The sequence below is a fragment of the Peromyscus leucopus genome, chromosome 10 (genome assembly GCF_004664715.2).
Source record: "Peromyscus leucopus breed LL Stock chromosome 10, UCI_PerLeu_2.1, whole genome shotgun sequence".
NCBI lineage: Eukaryota > Metazoa > Chordata > Mammalia > Rodentia > Cricetidae > Peromyscus > Peromyscus leucopus.
Window position 1 is genome coordinate 76,899,867 of NC_051071.1, and position 15,654 is coordinate 76,915,520.

At 38.3% G+C, this 15,654-nt stretch overlaps 1 protein-coding gene across 2 annotated transcripts in view; it reads right to left on the reverse strand.

Annotated features, from left to right (window-relative positions):
• Positions 1-15,654, reverse strand: part of LOC114701773 (albumin-like) — a 191,297-nt gene that overhangs the window by 155,368 nt on the left and 20,275 nt on the right. The window contains exons 14-15 of one of the 2 annotated variants that reach the window (XM_037209141.1): positions 15,022-15,089; positions 13,627-13,775 (exon numbers count right to left, since the gene is read on the reverse strand). The exons of the other annotated variant lie outside the window; for it this stretch is intronic. Of the exons in view, the coding sequence (XP_037065036.1) occupies positions 15,048-15,089 (42 nt within the window). The 3' untranslated portion in view covers positions 13,627-13,775; positions 15,022-15,047. Of the gene's footprint in view, positions 1-13,626; positions 13,776-15,021; positions 15,090-15,654 lie in introns of those variants that run through there. 2 annotated transcript variants of the gene reach the window in all.

The following is a 15,654-nucleotide window of genomic DNA, read 5'->3' on the forward strand; positions in this document are numbered from 1 at the left end:
GTTGAGGGGCATCTAGGTTGTTTCCATGTTCTGGTTATTGTGGTGATATTGTGTTCCCCAAAATATTGTGCACCTTAATAAACTTATCTAGGGTCAGAGAACAGAACAGCCACTAGATATAGAGGCCAGAAAATGGTGGCACACATGCCTTTAATCCTATTACTTGGGAGGCAGAGATTTATCCAGATCTCTGTGAGTTTAAAGCCACACTATAAACAGCCAGGCATGGTGACTCTTGCCTTTAATCCCAGGAAGTGAGCCTCTAATCCCAAGAAGTAATGGTAGAAAGCAGAAAGACATATAAGGCGTGAGGAGCAGGAATTAGAGCCTGGTTAAACTTTTAGACTTTTGAGCAGCACAGTTCAGCTGAGAGGCATCCAGTCTGAGGAAACAGGATCAGCTGAGGAATTGGCAAGGTGAGGTGGCTATTGCCTGTTCTGTTTCTCTGATCTTCCAGCATTCACCCCAATACCTGGCATCAGGTTTGATTTTATTAATAACACCTTCTAAAATTCATGCTACAGGCTATTACAAATAATGCTGCTAAGAACATAGTTGAGCATGTGTCCTTATGATATGATTGAGTATCCTTGGGTATATGCCCAAGAGTGATATTCCTGGGTCTTGAGGGAGTCTGATTCCCAGTTTTCTGAGAAACCGCCATACTGATTTCCAAAGTGGCTGTACAAGTTTGCATTCCCACCAACACTGGAGGAGTGTTCCCCTTGCTCCATATCCGCTCCAACATAAGCTGTCTTCAGTGTTTTGGATGTTAGCCATTCTGACAGGTGTAAGATGGTATCTCAGAGTCATTTTGATTTGCATTTCCCTGATGACTAAAGATGTTGAACAATTCCTTAAATGTCTTTCAGCCATTTGGAATTCTTCCTTTTAGAATTCTCTGTTTAGCTCTGTAGCCCATTTTTAATTGGATTGTTAGGTATTTTGACGTCTAGATTCGTGAGTTCTTTATATATTCTGTAGATCAGCCCTTTGTCAGATGTGGAGTTGGTGAAGATTTTTTCCCATTCTGTAGGCTGTTGTTTTGTTTTATTTACTGTGTCCTTCGCTCTACAAAAGCTTCTCCGTTTCAAGAGGCCCCATTTATTAACTGTTGTTCTCAGTGTCTGTGTTATTGGTGTTATATTTAGGAAGTGATCTCCTGTGCCAATGCATTCAAGACTACTTCCTACTTTCTCTTCTATCAAATTCAGTGTAACTCAATTTATGTTGAGGTCTTTAATCCACATGGACTTGAGTTTTGTGCATAATGACAGATATGGATTTATTTGCAGTCTTTTACATGTTGACATCCAGTTATGCCAGCACCATTTGTTGAAGATGCTTTCTTTTTTCCATCATACAGTTTTGGCTTCTCTGTAAAAAATCAGGTGTTCATACATGTGCAGATTAATGTCAGGGTCTTCAATTTGATTCCATTGGTCCACATGTCAGTTTTTCTGCTAATACCAAGCTGTTTTTATTACTGTAGCTCTATAAGAGCTTGAAGTCAGGGAATCATGATGCCTCCAGTGGTTGCTTTATTGTACAGGATTCTTTTAGCTATCCTGGGTTTTTTGTTTTTCCATATGAAGTTGAGTATTATTCTTTCCAGGTCTGTGAAGAATTGTGTTGGGATTTTGATAGAGATTGCATTGAATCTGTAGATTGCTTTTGGTAAGAATGCCATTTTTACTACATTAATCCTACCTATCCACAAGCATGGGAGGTCTTTCCATTTTCTGATATCTTCTTCAATTTCTTTCTTCAGAAACTTAAAGTTCTTATCACACAGGTCCTTCACTTGCTTAGTTAGAGTTATCCCAAAGTATTTTGTATTATTTGTAGCTATTGTAAAGGGTGATGTTTCTCTGATTTCTTTCTCAGCCCTTTTATCATTTGTATATAGGAGGGCTACTGATATTTCTGAGTTAATCTTGTATACTGCCACATTACTGAAGGATTTTATCAGCTGTTGGAGTTCCCTGGTAGAATTTTTTGGAGTCACTTATGTACACTATCATATTGTCTGCAAATAGTGAAAGTTTGACTTCTCCCTTTCAAATTTCTATCCCATTGATCTCCTTTTGTTGTCTTATTGCTCTAGCTAGAACTTCAAGTACTATATTAAATAAATATGGAGAGAGCAGACAGCCTTGTCTTGTTCCTGGTTTTAGTGGGATCATTTTGAGTTTCTCTCCATTTAATTTGATGTTGGCTATTGGCTGTTGGCTTGCTGTAAATTGCCTTTATTATGTTTAGGTATGTTCCTTGTATTCCTGGTCTTTCTAGGACCTTTATCATGAAGGGGGTTGAATATTTTCAAAGGCTTTTTCAGCATCTAATGAGATGATCGTGTGGTTTTTTTTCCTTTCAGTTTGTTTTTATGGTGTGTTACATTGACAGATTTTCAAATGTTGAACCATCTTTGCATCCCTCTGATGAAGCCCACTTGGTCATGGTGGATAATTTTTTTGATGTGTTCTTGGATTCAATTTGCCAATATTTGATTGAGTATCTTTGTATCAGTGCTCATGAGGGAGATTGGCCTGTAATACTCTTTCTTTTTTGCATCTTTGTGTGGTTTGGGTAACTGTAGCTTCATAAAAAGGGTTTGGTAATGTTCCTTCTGTTTCCTTTGTGTGGAACAATTTGAAGAGTATTGGAATTAGCTCTTCTTTGAAAATCTGGTAGAATTCTGCACTGAAACCATCTGGACCTGGGCATTTTTTGGTTGGGGACTTTTAATGACTCTATTTCCTTAGGGATTATTGGTCTATTTAAATAGTTTATCTGGTCTTGATTTAATTTTGGTTTATGGTTCCTATGCAAAAAATTGTCCATTTCTTTTAGATTTTCCAATTTTGTGGAGTACAGGTTTTAGAAGTATGACCTGATGATTCTCTGGATTCCCTTGTTACCTATTGTTATGTCTCCCTTTTCATTTCTGATTTTGTTAATTTGGATGCTCTCTCTCTGCCTTTTGGTTAATTGGATAAGGGCTTGTCTATCTTGTTGATTGTTTCAAAGAACCAAGTCTTTGTTTTATTGATTCTTTGTATTATTCTCTTTGTTTCTATTTTATTTATTTCAGCTCTCAATTTGGTTATTTCCTGGCATCTATTCTTCCTGGATGAGTTTGCTTCTTTTTGTTCTTGAGCTTTCAGGTGTACTGTTAAGTCACTAATGTGAGATTTCTCCATCTTCTTTATGTGGGCACTTAGTGCTATGAATTTTCTTCTTAGCACTTCTTTCATAGTGTCCCATAAGTTTGGGTATGTAGTACATTCATTTTCTTTGAATTTTAGGAAGTTTTTAATTTCTTCCTTTATTTCTTCCTTGACCCATTGGTGATTCATTTGAGCATTATTCAGTTTCCATGAGATTGTAGGCTTTCTGTAATTTTTGTTGTTGTTGAAATCTAACTTTAAGCCACAATGGTCCAATAGAATACAGAAGATTATTCCAGTTTTTTGTGTCTGTTGAGATTTGCTTTGTGACTGAGTATGTCATCGATTCTAGAGAAGGTTCCATGGGGTGCTGAGTTGAAGGTATATTCTATTTTGTTAGGGTGGAATGTTCTGTAGATATTGATTAAATCCATTTGAATCATAACATCAGAAACATACCTTATTTCTCTGTTAATTTTCAGTCTGGCAGATCAGTCCAGTAGTGAGAGTGGAGTGTTGAAGTCCACTATTAATGTGTGGGGTTTGATGTGTGACTTAAGCTTTACTAACGTTTCTTTTACATACATGGGTGCCTTTGTATTTGGAGCATAAGTGTTCAGAATTGAAACTTCATCTTGGTGGATCTTTCCTGTGATGAGTATGTAATGTCCTTCCCAATCTCTTTTGATTAATTTTAGTTTGAAGTCTATTTTGTTAGACATTAGGATAGCTGCACCAGCTTTCTTCTTAAGTTCATTTGATTGGAAAGACTTTTCCCAGCCTTTTTCTCTGAGGTAGTGTCTGTCTTTGAAGATGAGGTGTGTTTCTTGTATGCAGCAGAAGGATGGATCCTGATTTCATATCTATTCTGTTATCTTGTGTCTTTTTATAGGTGATTGAGTCCATTGATATTAAGGGATATTAATTACCATTGATTGTTAATTCCTTTTATCTTTTCATGGTAGTGTGTGTGTCATGATGGGAAACCTACAGAGATGACCAAACCAAACTAGTGGGAACTCATGAAAGTTGGATCAAAGGCTGTGGAGCCTACATGGGACTGGTCTAGGGCCTCTGCATGACAACACAATTGAGTAGCCTGATTTGCTTGGGGGGCCCCCTGGCGGTAGGATCAGAATACATCCCTGGTGCATGAGAGGGCTTTTTGGAGCCCACTACCTGTGATGGGACACCTGGCACAGCCTTGATGCAGGGGGAGGGGCTTGGACCTGCCTCTACTGGATGTGCTTCCCCATGGGAGGCCCTGCCTTCTTGTGGGGAGGAGTGGGAGGTGAGTTGGGAGGGGAAAGCTGGGGAGGCAGAGGAGGGAAGAGGGGAATCTCTGATTGTTGTGTAAAATTAATGGGATTTTTTTAAAAAATAGAATATTGTTATTAAAGGTAATACTTGTTTATGTTCATTTCTAAAGATTTGGAATTTATTGTTTTGTTTCTTTTTTCTTCTTTTTGGTTTTTGATTTTTACTTGTTTGTTTTGTTTTGTTTTTTGAGACAGGGTTTCTTTGAGTACCCTTGCTGTCCTGGATCTTGCTCTGTAGACCAGGCTGGCTTCGAACACACAGAGATCTGCTTAGCTCTGCCTCCCAAGTGCTGGGATTAAAGGCATACACCCCCACTGCCTAGCTGGAATTTAATGTTTTATAATCTCCCAAGGCCAGTCCTTACCTAAAACTTCCCAACCTATTACCCAGCTAAAACTTGAAATTTAAGTCCTGAAATTTCTGAGTTTTGCAAATAACTATAAACAGTATAACAATGAGAAATGGATTATTTGATCAAAAATCACTTGTGAATTTCTCATAAAACAAATAAGTAATTGTCCATGATATTTCTTTTAGAGTATTAGAGAGAGAGGTGCTGTAGCTTAATTATTGTAAGCTATATAATATAAATGTTGGAAAGATGATTGTAAAATATTACTGGGTATATAAGTATTGAATTGTTCATATTGACTTTTTGTGATATTGCCATTGATTTAAAAAAAACCCTTTATTAAAATAATATACATGGATTTGAAGGTTTTTTTGGAAAACAGTTTCAGGGAATAATACCATGACAAAAGTATGCATTCCAATAGAATGTGTAACAAACATGAGTAACTTCTGACTCTAGAGCACTCCTTCCCGGATGGGCCTGATTAGTAGTTGTGACTACACCAGTGTACTTAACACCAAAAGCCTAAATAAGTAGCTAAAATGCATATAATTGACATTTCAATAGTTCTACTATATCTATACTCTTTCTACAGTAACATATTAAAAGTATGTAAGTTAGCCATTTCATATTGCTTTAAAGGCAGATGACTGTATTGATCAGTCCAAATACTTTCTGTGATTACATGTGAAACTGGCCAAGATAAGCACATCAGGAATGATGGTATCTGAGAAAAAAACATTTCCTGGGATCAACCAACAAGGTGTCCTGCTGACAAAGCACAAGACACAAAGTAACGCTTCATTCTTATTTTAAGTAGTGTCACCCCATGCTTTACTCATGCTCAACAGATGCTGAGTGGACACTGTAACACAGGCTGTGTTCCAGACTGTGAGGATACAGTGAATAAGATACAAAAATAGGAAATGAATAAGACACTCTTGACTTCAAGGAGCTCACCATCCAAGAGAAGAGACAAGTGGACCCCGGAAAGTAATTCCAGTGCAGCCTTAGTGCAGCATTGCAAGACACTGTGCATGGAGAACACATGGAGTAGCTAGGATAGTAAAGTAGAGGCCCTGAACCAGACAGCGATCTTATGTCTAAGGATGTGTGGGTGCAAACTCTGTAGCACCTATGCAACTCAGAAGACTGTACAATTTAGAGTGTGCTTTCACTGGATAAATTTGTGTTTGTGGAGCAACATTTTGGAGGTTATGAGGGCCTAGCTAGAAAAATGTCATGAGCAGGCACAACATTGTGGGAAGTAGGAGGATGAAAAGGCGGGTCATTTCAAAAGTTTCCCCAAAGAGCAAATCAGAGAAGTAGGCCCCACCTTAGAAAAGAGTGGAACTTCCTGTGGGAGCATTAGGAAAGCAATTAAAAGTAAGCTGGCCGGTGGAAAAGAAAAACTGAAATTTCAGTTATTTGGGTTTCCAAGCTAAGTGTGGGGATATGGTTATTTTACTAGTATAAGCTCCTTCAAAAGATAATATCTCTGAAGAATGCAACAAGATATCTGGGTGAATGAGTTATTAATGATGACTGATAAACTCTATCACACAGATAATTAGGATAAAACAGAATTCCTGATTCAACCATTACTGGGAACACCATTGGCCTGGGAGATTGAGACGTTTTACTAAGGCTCATGGAAGCTATAAGCTGTTAATGAGCATGAGTAGTGGAGGGAAAGTAGCCTTTAATGTAAAAGAAGAGCAGAACAAGTCTAAAAAGAAAAAAAAAAAACTAAGAAAGGTCAATCAGGGTTCTAGGGGGGCCTGGTGTGAGATGAGGTAGTTGTATGGAAGACAGCTTTGTATCACATATTCGCTACAGTAAACATTTCAGTTTGTATTAAAAAACTATTGAATGGCTTCATTAGCTCACTGATTTAATCTGATTTATGCTTCAGAAAGATTATCCCAGCTGCAATGTGGGGAGGAGGTTACAAAGATAAAAGCAATGTACGAGGAAAAATGGCCAGAGAATTAATGCAATAATCCTGGCAACAGAAAAGAAGAGCTTGAATCCTGTCAATGGTATAGACATGGACACCCATGGAAATATTAGAGTGAGACCAAGAATAATACTGGCTTTTGACCTAACAAGAAAATCCCTTCTCTACAATATGTTAAAAAAATCTCCTGTTTTCTTCAGTTTTATAGTTCCCCAGAGGTCAACCAAACCGATTATATGTGCCCATCAAAAATCTGTCTTCCTCCTCTGCTAGACCATGATTGAAGGACCGTAACTATGGAATTCTCTCTCCAAACAATCCTTGAGAATCTTCTGAGGCCTGATAGGACTTCTTCCATCAGGATATCCTACTGTTACTCAGTGGTTGCAAAGCATTGGCCGAAAAACCAGTGATATAACAAGATGACTGGTGGGGTCTGAACATGTTAAATTTCAGGCATTTCGAGTCTTCTAAGAACAAATATCTTTTGGATGGTTATATATTAAAGGATACAGAGGTCCCAGACAAGGCTTCATCTATGAGCATTATTTGTGAGTCATGAAGAAGGGAGAAATTGCCAAGTGTTGTGGCTCATATCTGTAATTACAACATCCAGGAGTCTGAAGCAGAAGGACCACAAGTTGCAAGCCAGTCTAGCTACATAGTAAGACTGATTCTCAAAAGAGAAAAAAAATAGCCTTGGGAGAAAGTAAAATGATACATAAAGGAAAAATCTATGATGCAATCTTAAGAAAGATTCCAAATTCAAGAACAAATGACCAGAGGCATGGGAGAAAATCAAGACAGTGTTATCACGAGAAACAACAGGAAGAGAGGATGTAAAGAGTAAGAGAAGCTGTCTGTGCCACTCACCTCCTTCCCTGGCCCCTCACTAGATTTATCATAACCCCTTAGTCCCCCTCCGCCATCTACACCATCTAACAGCTGCTTTGGACTCACACCATGATGTGCTCCGATTCTCCACTATGAACCAGCCTCTAATTTCTATGTACCTTTACTATTATATAATATATTGACTCTAATATCATAATTATCATATCCCATCCATTTATAAACTTTCTGACAAATTTAATGGTGCAATGTCTGTAATCCATACCCAAGCTTCCCTAAAATATAGATATTTGGAGGCACAGTTATTCTATATCCTCATACAGTGAATGTAATGGCACTCAGGATGGAACATGCCTGAAGATATGGATTCATGGGGCTCCAACTGTCACCACATAGGTCCTGTCCTCTAGGACAGAAGGTTAGTTGTTCTTGTAAACAGAGGCTAAGGCCTGAACTTTGGCCGGTAAACTTTGGAGTCTCTCTTGGGCTGTTTAAAATTTGATTTTACTGTTTTGTTTGTTTGTTTTGTAAATCACTAAGGTTGCTACATTAATGTTTCCATACAAATGAAATTTATAGTTTGTGTTCTACATCCGCTTATAAGGAGTTCTGCAAAAGCACAAGCCAAGTCTTGAGCTCACTGTATCCCAAACTCAGTCTTGTACATGCCTATGGTCAAGCAGCCTTTCAGAACACTCACTGGCTGCTGGTTTAATTTGACCAGTGAAGAGTTGTACATGTGATAAGCATCCATGAGCAATTTCCCATCCTGCGTTCTCCCCCACTTCTCTCATTACATGGCAATGAGTACTCACAGGGTTAGAGGAATAGGGTAGAGGTAAATGGGTTGGCAGAGCTGTCTTACTTCACTCCTGACCAATTAAAGAGGCTAAAAACACTCAGGCCATTAGGCTTACTAAAGTTTCTTTAGTCCAGTAATCTACCCACTATATCTATCACTCAAATGCTGGTGATTATAATGTCCCTTCTTTGCCCTCTCCACACAAATCTAAATATCAAAGCAATACTATTTGGCATACACATTCTTTGGTAATCTGCTTAGCTTAGTAAGGAAAAGGGGTGGTGCAGAAATTCAAATATGGATGTCCTCCAAATGTCTCAGCCACCCTGCAAAAGAAGCCATTTGTGATAGAGAAACATGTTTGTGGCTCCTCACCAGATACATGCAGTTGTTCCTTAATCAGTAAATTTAAAGTGACAGTTACAACACTCTACACCAGCCCAGAAATGGCTCTTTGGTTCATGTTCAGTGTCACATGAAACTATAAATATTCATGGGAAACATCACATTACAAGTATGACTGCAAGAATAGGGAAGAGGGATATTGTTGACAATCCTTTTACTAAATAGGAAAAATTTCATAGTCATGTCTTTACATATTTACTCATTTTAAATCATAATGCACATGTTCCAAATGTAGCTATTTCTAATGTCCTTTGTTATCTACACACTATGAAATGACTAGCTTACTCTTGTGTTGGGCTATTTTGTTTTTGTTTTTTGATTTTCATTAAAAATTTTATTTTATCATGATCATTATGGTGTTTTATTTTTTATATTTTTTTAAATTTATTTTTTATTCAATCATTTACTAAAATATTTATATAAATAAATATATACATACATTTTCAATAAATATGTATATGTACCTTTTCTTTTTAAAGAACCTTCCATGTTTGTACTTTTGAGGCATTAAATCCCCACCCCCCATGCATTTTTTAAAAACAAACTGTTAGGTCTAACTCGTCCAGTCATAATCTATACACATATCTGGGTCATCAGAAAGAAATAAAATGAAGGCTGGAGAGAGGGCTCAGTAGTTAACCTCATGCACTGCTCTTCGAGAGGACCAGAGTTCAGTTCCCAGCACTTACAGGAGCTCACAACTCCTTGTAACTCCAGCTGGAGGGAATCTGACATTGCATGTCTCAGTATGCACACACACACACACAATTAATAATAACAATAATAGTAATAATAATAATAATAATAATAATAATAATTTTTAAAGGAAAATAAAATGGATTCTAGAATGTTTTCAAAATACAAGATTAAAATGAAACCTTTGGTGCTTCTTCATCAATGGCCTCAGTTTACCATTGGAACACACTGCCTGGGAGATCAAGCTGCCACACAGCTTATGGATATCAAAGCTAGATTGGAACTCAGATTCCTCCAACTAATGGTTTTACTTGCCTCTTACTACTGGGTCTAGTCAGCACAGGTCCGTTGACTTTTCAGTACGAAATGCAAGTTTAGGAATTTATATGAGTCAATTCAGATGGTGGTAATCAATTTTATTAGCCAGTATCAAACGTAATTTGTAAAAGATAGAGGAGGTCATTTAACATTGAGGAAAACTCAATTCTCATGGCCGCACAAGTGACCCTGGATGCATTTAATTTCACAATGTTATGTCATAATATTGTATATGGAAATCACTTTGCTTTAATGCACAAATTAACATCTACTTCTGAATAGCCACCAATGATGTTAATATCCCAACTCTTTAATGCTTAAATGTTATGTGCATTTGATAGTGCATATTAAATTAATTAGAACAGAAGTGATAGGCAGGAATACCAATTGGATCCTCTTATTTAACCCAACTTCCTCATCTCAATGCTTGTGACATTTGACTATCACTCTGCTATTTTTTTAAGGCACTTAACACTAGTTTTTATTTTTGAGAATAAAGGAACTTCCGTATCTAGAAAGGGTGAGGTCTTTTGCCTTGTCCCTTGGCATTGTTATAAAAATCCTCTTTGAATAAAGTTCTGGGGCATTGGGAATTGACCCAGGTCCTCCCCAACCTATCCTGTGTTTCTGTCTTTCTTCTCACCAGCTAGGCCTATCATTCTACCTGATATTTTCTTACCCTTCTCTCCTCAAGAGTACCCTGGGTAAAGTGGGGCATGTCCTCCACACTTTAGCATTAAATGCTACTGGGATGAGGGTGTGATGGGAGAGTAGGGGTTAGAGACTGAAACATCAGGAATAACATACACAAACCCAATGTTCAGAGAAAGACAGATGGGGAGCCCTTCTTCATCTGGACTTCATCTAATGAACAGAGCATGCTGAGAAAAATATCATGCTATACAACTGAGGGAGAGATGGTGCTGTAGAAATGTCCAAGAAAAGGTCATGATGCTTTTGGGTGGCAGTGGAGACCGGGTTGGTGTGGGGCATAGGAATGGAGGATGCTTTCTCCCTTAGCTCGCTAGCACCCTCCTGTTCTCAGGAGTTCCTTCTACTTTATAATAAATGGCTCTTCCCATTGCTAACCACGTGTTCCTGTTATAGTTCTTTGTCATGGGGCACAGAAATCTAGATACTTCAACAAGTGCCCCAGGACACGGTGGCCATTACTTATAACAGGAGAGAGTGTGTTGTAGGATGGAACCCAGGAGACAGCTGTAGGCTGGACCTCAAATGGCCTGAATAACTTTCAACTAGGACTCAGGAAGGTGACCCCACCTGGTTTTCAGACAGGCAGGAAGTACAATTCACCAACTCTTCAGTCAAAAAGACTGAGTTCCTGTGCCTTCCTGCCTCATATTCCATTCTCTGCCCAGCCATATCACTCTTCCCATTTCCATCTCCCAAATACTGGGAACAAAGGCATGAGATCCCAAGTGCTGAGATTAAAAGTGTGAGCCACCCCTGCCTGGTCTCTATGACTAACTAGTGGCTGGGTTTGTCCTCTGATCTTAGGGAAAGCTTTATTTTTTAGAGAATACACAAAATATCACCACAATGTAGATACCTGAAAGGGATACAATAGCCCACCTGAAAGGAGGCTGGACATTCAAACTGTAATAATTTGAGTAATAAAATATATAACTGCATTATTGCCCCAAATCCAGAAAGAATATTGTGTTCACTTTTGTATAAATTGAACAATTGTGAAGCAAATCTGTCTTCCTGAGGAATTCTAATGAAGCATGTAGATGCCCCCCTTCCAGAAGTTAAATACCTTTCATGCCTCATATTCTGGGTGAGCTGTATAATGGTTTGCTTCCCCAAAAAGACTATGTAAAGGTAAAAATAATAACTTCACAGTGAAGATACTTGGCAAACCCACCTTTAAAGAAATATGTCATTAACCTAACATCCCAGGATTAAATCATGTTGACATCATATCATGTCTCCAGTGTGTTATGAGACCAGCTTTACACACACACACACACACACACACACACACACACACATACAAACATATATGCAGACACACACACACACACACACACACACACACACACACACACACACACACACACACACACACACCAGTAGGCCTGCAATGTTCTGGTAGCCCAGCCTTCTGAATCATGAAGCAAAATACAGAGACAAACAGCTAGATGATAGACAGATGGGAATTATCCCCCAAAGGCTGACCTCGCAAAACCAGAGCTGACCTGGGCTCGTTAGTTTCAGATGTTGACTCTATGGGAAGCAGGAGAAGTGGAGGCTCAGGGAAGAGTGCACTGTGGAGCACAATTCTCTCTAAGTGTGAAGTTCCCCTTTGGTATCTAGGAGTGATTACCGAGGCAGTGTCTTCCAGACAGTGCGTCTAGACCTGGCCCCTATTGGTCCAGTTGAATAGCAACACCTTACTCAATACTGTCTTCTATACTTCCTGGTTTCCACCAGGCCAGGTCCCCATCTTCACTCTATCCTTCCAGTCTTTCTCCTGTCTTGGATACTTTCATCAGGAAGCCAAAGCACAGGTTGAGGGAGAGGAGAGTGTGGCATATAAGAGGATTGAAAAGGACCTTTCTTTACATGTGGTCTCCTCATCTTTTCAAGTATCATGCTTTAAATGAAAGATACTGAAAGAAATGATATAATGAAGGATATTTAAATGAAAGATATTCTACAACTCGCTAAGAGCCAGTTGTAGAATAATAGGCACAATTTGAAACCAATGATACAATAATAAAAATTTCATATGGCTATGAATGATTATGTATGTTAATTCACAGACAATCCTTGTGTAAGTCTACAAAATTCATAGACCAGAGTACATATGATAAATCACCGCGTAGGACAGAGAAAAGAATCTAGCATTGAAGCCGGGCGGTGGTGGCACACGCCTTTAATCCCAGCACTCGGGAGGCAGAGCCAGGTGGATCTCTGTGAGTTCGAGGCCAGCCTGGACTACCAAGTGAGTTCCAGGAAAAGGCACAAAGCTACACAGAGAAACCCTGTCTCGGAAAAACCAAAAAAAAAAAAAAAAAAAAAAAAAAAGAATCTAGCATTGAAAGTAACTTCAAAATTTTTATATGACTCTTTCACCACCCAACTCTTGTGCTACATCAATCCAGTGTCCTTCAGCAACCTCCAGATCACCCAGTCCCCTCTTCATTGATCCAGTGCCCTTCAGCATCCCTCCAGAACACCCAGTCACCTCTTCATCAATCCAGTGTCCTTCAGCATCCCTCCAGATCACCCAGTCCCCTCTTCATCAATCCAGTGTCCTTCAGCATCCCTCCAGATCACCCAGTCACCTCTTCCAACATTGCTTCTTGAGGTTTTATGATACCATCCTGAACTGTAGTAAATTTTTCTTGAATCACTTACTTTATCAGTTCACCGAGCCACCTTTAAAGCCATTCCTGTCTCCTTTGTCCCCAACTCATTCTTAGAGTCCCACTGACAAGGAAAGCCATGGTTCATAAGCTTTTAGTCTCTCATTCAGAACTCTCATAATGTTGAAATTAGTTTATATGCTCACTGCTCACAACTCAGAAGAAGATTAACATTCATTTTCATCAGGTTGCCCATAAGGAGTCAGAGCCTCTGCTCAAGAAAAAGAAGAGAGAAAACTGAGTGTTTCCCAGAGACTACAAGGCTGTGGGGATGAAGAGCACCTGAGTGATTCCCAGAGCCGAAGAAGCTGTCAGGGGAAGCATGCCTTTGAAAAACACAGCCCTGGACCACAGAATAGATTCTTTTCATTTTTTATTAATTGCAGTTCAGAGAAAATAAGTCAAATGTTTAAAGAAATTTCTGCTCCTTAGGTTGTTGATTTTACACCAACAGAAAATATGAGTAAGGCTTGAGTCTTCATGTCTCTCTTTTTCCCAGGGTAGACTGAAAAATAAAAAAGAGAAATGCAAGTTTTCTTTTTAAAATGGAATATGATTTCCAAATCTATTTTGTTTTTTGAGATAGGGTTTCTCTGTGTTGTTTTGGTGCCTGTCCTGGATTTCACTCTGTAGACCAGGCTGGCCTTGAACTCAGAGAGTTCTGTCTGGCTCTGCCTCCTCAGTGCTGGGATTAAAGGAGTGTGCCACCACCGCCTTGGCCAAAACTATTTTTAGAAATATTGAAATTCTTAGGTTCCTTTTGGCAATATTCACCAGTGTAGACAGCCTAGGCATGATCTAGCCTTAGCTCAACTCCCTCACTAAAAGGCAGATGATACACTGTTGCCTGTTCTGACACCTGTTCTTCCTCACTGGTCCCATCAGGGCCATCAAGTGTCAGGTCAGAAGTCTCACCATTTTTCAAGACCTATTTATTCCCTAATTTATTAAAAATGAAAGCTGTCTTCTCAGAATGCAACAAATTTCCTTTTCCTTCTAAAATGGATATATTTTAAAATTAATCATATATTTATAGGTTATTTGCTTGAATACACAATAAGTATGTGTTTTCACATGGAGAAACAATTTTCTTTTTTCATCTTTTTTTGTTGGTCTATTTTTTTTAAAATCATTTCCAAAATATTTCAAACAAAATTGATCAGCATAGCTGTGTTCAATTATCTACATTTTCAAAGGAAGCTGTTTTGAAACAGGAATATAAATTCTGTCAAAGCTTGGCATATGACACATCAGATATTTGGAAGCAGATCATTTATTATGAAACAGGAACCCCCTTAATACAGCTCCATCAGATCTTCTGGTGAAATGAAATCATAGAAGTATTGGCTCAAACTCCGCTGAATCAAAAATACACAACGGTTTTGACTTAAAAATGTTCTTAATATGGTTTCAGTTTTATTCTTAGGCTATCCTTGACCAGACTAACATGTGTGATTCCATGTAGTACAGGATATAAATCATAGCAGAGCCATGATAAGTACTCAGCTCTGGTGTGAATTCTATAGTTTGGCTCCTTCTCTCCCTAGTTTGGCTGCCCCTTGGGTAAATTGCATTGATCTAGACCTTTATGTATTCATTTTCTTATCTGCAAATCAGTGAACATACATAAGGGCCTAAGATTGGTGGCAGGTGCTAGTCTACATGACTCTCGCCCAATGGTCAGCAAATCTGAGCCATTTTAGGAAAAATTAGTATGATTACTTTTTTAAAAAAATCCCAAATACACTTACCTGAGATGATTGTGATTGTGATGTGTTTAGGCTAAGGCATCTTGGCTTGCAGCAACAAGTTTTGCGCCCTGAACACACACACACACACACACACACACACACACACACACACACACACACACAATGATAGATGTTAGAAAAATACTAGCAAGTCTATTAGAATTTGCACATCCACAGTTTTCAGTGATTATAATGTAAATTCACATGCCTTGCAAAACTTAATTCCAGTTCTCTTAAAATTCTTAAACAAAGCTCACTGATATCTGTTGTATCCAAATGAATAAAATAAACTCTTGTTAGGCCATGAGGGGAAATGTGAAATGATTCAAACCTGTAATTGTAAATATTTTCTCCTCAAGTGTGAAATAAGTCAATTCAAAGTGTAACATTTCAAGACAAGGTTTAATGAGTTAATGATTCTGGGCTTTACAAATATTTCTAACTATGTTCATAATTGTCATAAATTTAGAACATATAAATTATAAACATTTATATGCTACAGTTTGGTAGGGCATAAAAATTAAGAGCTATGTAAGTCAGTTTGTATCACAGTTCTGTAGTGAACACGATCTATATTGATCACATTATTCAGCATATGAGTGTCTACGCCTCATTCTAACCAAATGCACACAA